At 47.6% G+C, this 2,960-nt stretch overlaps 1 protein-coding gene across 1 annotated transcript; it reads left to right on the top strand.

The window, feature by feature from the left end:
- The first annotated feature begins 794 nt into the window (after nucleotides 1-794).
- Nucleotides 795-2,683, top strand: LOC109508452 (histone H2A.Z). Its single transcript, XM_019858446.1, has 5 exons — nucleotides 795-911; nucleotides 1,178-1,255; nucleotides 1,334-1,447; nucleotides 2,060-2,189; nucleotides 2,275-2,683. Exons 1-5 carry the CDS (start codon nucleotides 909-911, stop codon nucleotides 2,334-2,336), a joined length of 387 nt encoding a protein of 128 aa, XP_019714005.1. The 5' UTR covers nucleotides 795-908; the 3' UTR covers nucleotides 2,337-2,683.
- Nucleotides 2,684-2,960: the final 277 nt, after the last annotated feature.

The following is a 2,960-nucleotide window of genomic DNA, read 5'->3' as shown; positions in this document are numbered from 1 at the left end:
ATTTGATTGTTTTTAAAAGAAATCACCAAATGATTTATAGTGACATAATCCACCCATCCATCCATTTTCCGATCTGCTTCTCCTCAGGAGGGTCGCGGGGCGTGCCAGAGCCTCTCCCAGCTGTCTTCAGGCAGTTGGAGGGGGACACCCTGAACTGGTTGCCACCCAATCGTGGGGCACACATAGACGAACAACCATACGCGCTCAAACTCGCAGCAACGGACAATATAACTTGCCACCGATGTTTGGAGGAAACCGGAGTACCAGAGAAAACCCATCCAGGCACGGGGAGAACATGCAAACTCCACACAGGGAGGCCAGAGCCGGAATCGAACCCTACACCTCTGCTAGTGAGATAATACAAAATAAATGGCTAAAAACATACAATAATTTCTTATGCAGATAAAACAGTCTAAGTTCGCCTGACCTCCGCACAGTCACCCAGGTACGGTGTCATTGTTGTCCAGTGCCCACGCTGTCATTTCATTTTAAGACTAGAAAAACCGCCGCTCGAATTTTCTCTTTTCGATTTCGTTCAAATGAAAATTACATTTGAGAAGCTAGTGCCGATGGGATTCAATTGTGCGTTTCACATTAAAGTTCCACAAACAACAATCCAGCGTTTGACAACGGCTAAAACTACATTACCCATAATGACTCAGGAAAGGAAACGAGTCTCTTTTTCCCGCAAAACTTAATCTTGTCCCGCTGATTGGCTGAATGACCTTCATTGTACAATATGATTGGCATAAACTTGTCCTGGTTGCGAACCCGGATGTAACTTGGCTATATAACAAGGGACAATTGTAGGCGGGATTGTAGTTCAAACCGTCCGTTGAGATATTGGGGCTTATTTTTTTAGTTAGCTTTTGTGCTCCAGCGGCCCGGAACTATTCGAAGAATTAAATATGGTAAGTTCGTCTTACTTTCTGTGTGAGCCACCGAGGTGCGTTTTTTTAACGCTTCTCCTAAACCTCGCTTTAGAATCCGCGCCGATGCATTTGTATTCCGCGAGACTAGTTCCACTTAGCTTAGCATACTTAGCTTAGCTTCGATTTTGCGAGTGAGCCATACAAATATGGCGCTAAAACTCGCCACTGGCCGTTTGGTTCCATTTCTACCGAGTGGCGTCAGCTCGTGAATGCGGGCTTGCTTGCTTGTTTGCTCCCACCCGTAGGCTGGTGGCAAGGCGGGCAAAGACTCCGGAAAGACCAAGACGAAGGCGATTTCGCGCTCTCAGCGAGCCGGATTGCAGGTTCGTTCGCCATTCATTTGTTCCGCCAGACTCTCATCGGGCTCCAAAGTCACTTCCTCCCGTCATTTCGCTCCTTAGTTCCCGGTGGGACGTATCCACAGGCACCTCAAATCCAGGACTACCAGTCATGGCAGGGTTGGAGCCACTGCAGCCGTGTACAGTGCGGCTATCCTTGAATACCTCACCGCCGAGGTAACTGTACCCCGTTTGGTTTCGAACTGCGCTTTAGAAATGGACCGATTGGAGGGAAGGATTACACAAGGATGTGATGGTGGGATCAGAGGAAACACGGGCGTCGTTCGTGATGATGGCATGAAAAGGAGAGGTACGAGCATATGACGGGGCTAAGAACAAAACTGCAGCGAAAGGACGCGTGGAAGAGAAGTGTTGTCTGAAATTAAGGGTGCATTGAAGGGTGGGCTGGAAGGATGTTTACCTGGGGATGGGTGGAAGTAATTGAGTGGTAACAATCACGTATGTGCCATTGGAGGAAAGAAATGTGGACTGTCAGGGAGGAAATGTGGAAGGAAACGAGGATGTATGTAGTAAGGAAGAAAATGATATAAGATGAGAAGGGATGGAAGAAAGTTGCAAAAAGTACAACCAATGTAAGAGAGATAACAAGGAGAGGGATGGAAGGGAGCAAGGATTCAATGGAACCGCACAAACGTCGGTGTAAGGTCGGAAGGAAACATATGGTATCGAAGCATGAACGAAATGACATTTGAATGCCAGGATATGTAAGTGTGCGGGATTCGAAGGGGGAAACTTGGGACTTAAGGGTCTCAACTATTGGCCTTTCAGGTTCTGGAGCTGGCCGGGAACGCTTCGAAAGATCTGAAAGTGAAGCGTATCACCCCCCGCCACTTGCAGCTGGCCATCCGAGGAGACGAGGAGCTGGATTCCCTCATCAAGGCCACCATCGCCGGCGGGGGTGAGAAGGCGACAACCGGCACCTCAACCCTCAGCCGCATTCTTTGGCCACGAGCTCCATTTATTTTATTTTTTTCTTTTAACAGGAGTGATCCCGCACATCCACAAATCTCTGATTGGAAAGAAGGGCCAGCAGAAGACTGTATAACGGGCAGCGTGAGGGGAAGTCCTCCAGAAGTTGCGCCATCTCAGGACGACGTCTGCATCACGCCCTTTTTTTTTTCTTGTCTTTAGTGTAGAACACCTGTAGGAGTCAAGTTTGGTTCCAGCTTGCATCTACTCACCTGGGGGTATTTTTTTTTTTTTTTTTAAAGTGGCTTCAAAGAAGCTCTTTTTTTTTTTGTTTTGTTTTTTTTCTTCGTTCCTGGTGCTCCAGTCCCTATTAATTTGCCCTTTTTTTTATGTATGCCTGTGTGTGTGTGGCATTCCCTTGTTAAAGTGGTGTTTTAATAAAGCCCTAAAGGGGCACGTGGGTCTGTCTCAGCTTCCTAAAAATGTTGCATGATCTCATGATTTGTGGCCAGTGCGTTTGAGCCTATAGTTCACGTTTGAGAGTTTGACCCACAATGGTTGGCAGTCCAAAGAAATGAACAATCAGACCGTGAGAATTTTATAATTGAAATGAAGCAATTTGGGGTGATTGAGTGGTTAGCGCCTCAACCTCACAGTGTAGGGGTGCGGTGTTCGATTCCGGCTCCGGCCTCCCTTTGTGAAGTTTGCATGCTCTCCCCGTGCCTGTGTGGGTTTTCTCTGGGTTTCCTCCCCCATTCCA

This window comes from Hippocampus comes, unplaced genomic scaffold (genome assembly GCF_001891065.2).
Source record: "Hippocampus comes isolate QL1 unplaced genomic scaffold, H_comes_QL1_v1.1 scaffold48, whole genome shotgun sequence".
NCBI classification, from domain to species: domain Eukaryota; kingdom Metazoa; phylum Chordata; class Actinopteri; order Syngnathiformes; family Syngnathidae; genus Hippocampus; species Hippocampus comes.
Note: the sequence above shows the minus strand (reverse complement) of the source record. Positions and strands in the feature narration are given on the sequence as shown.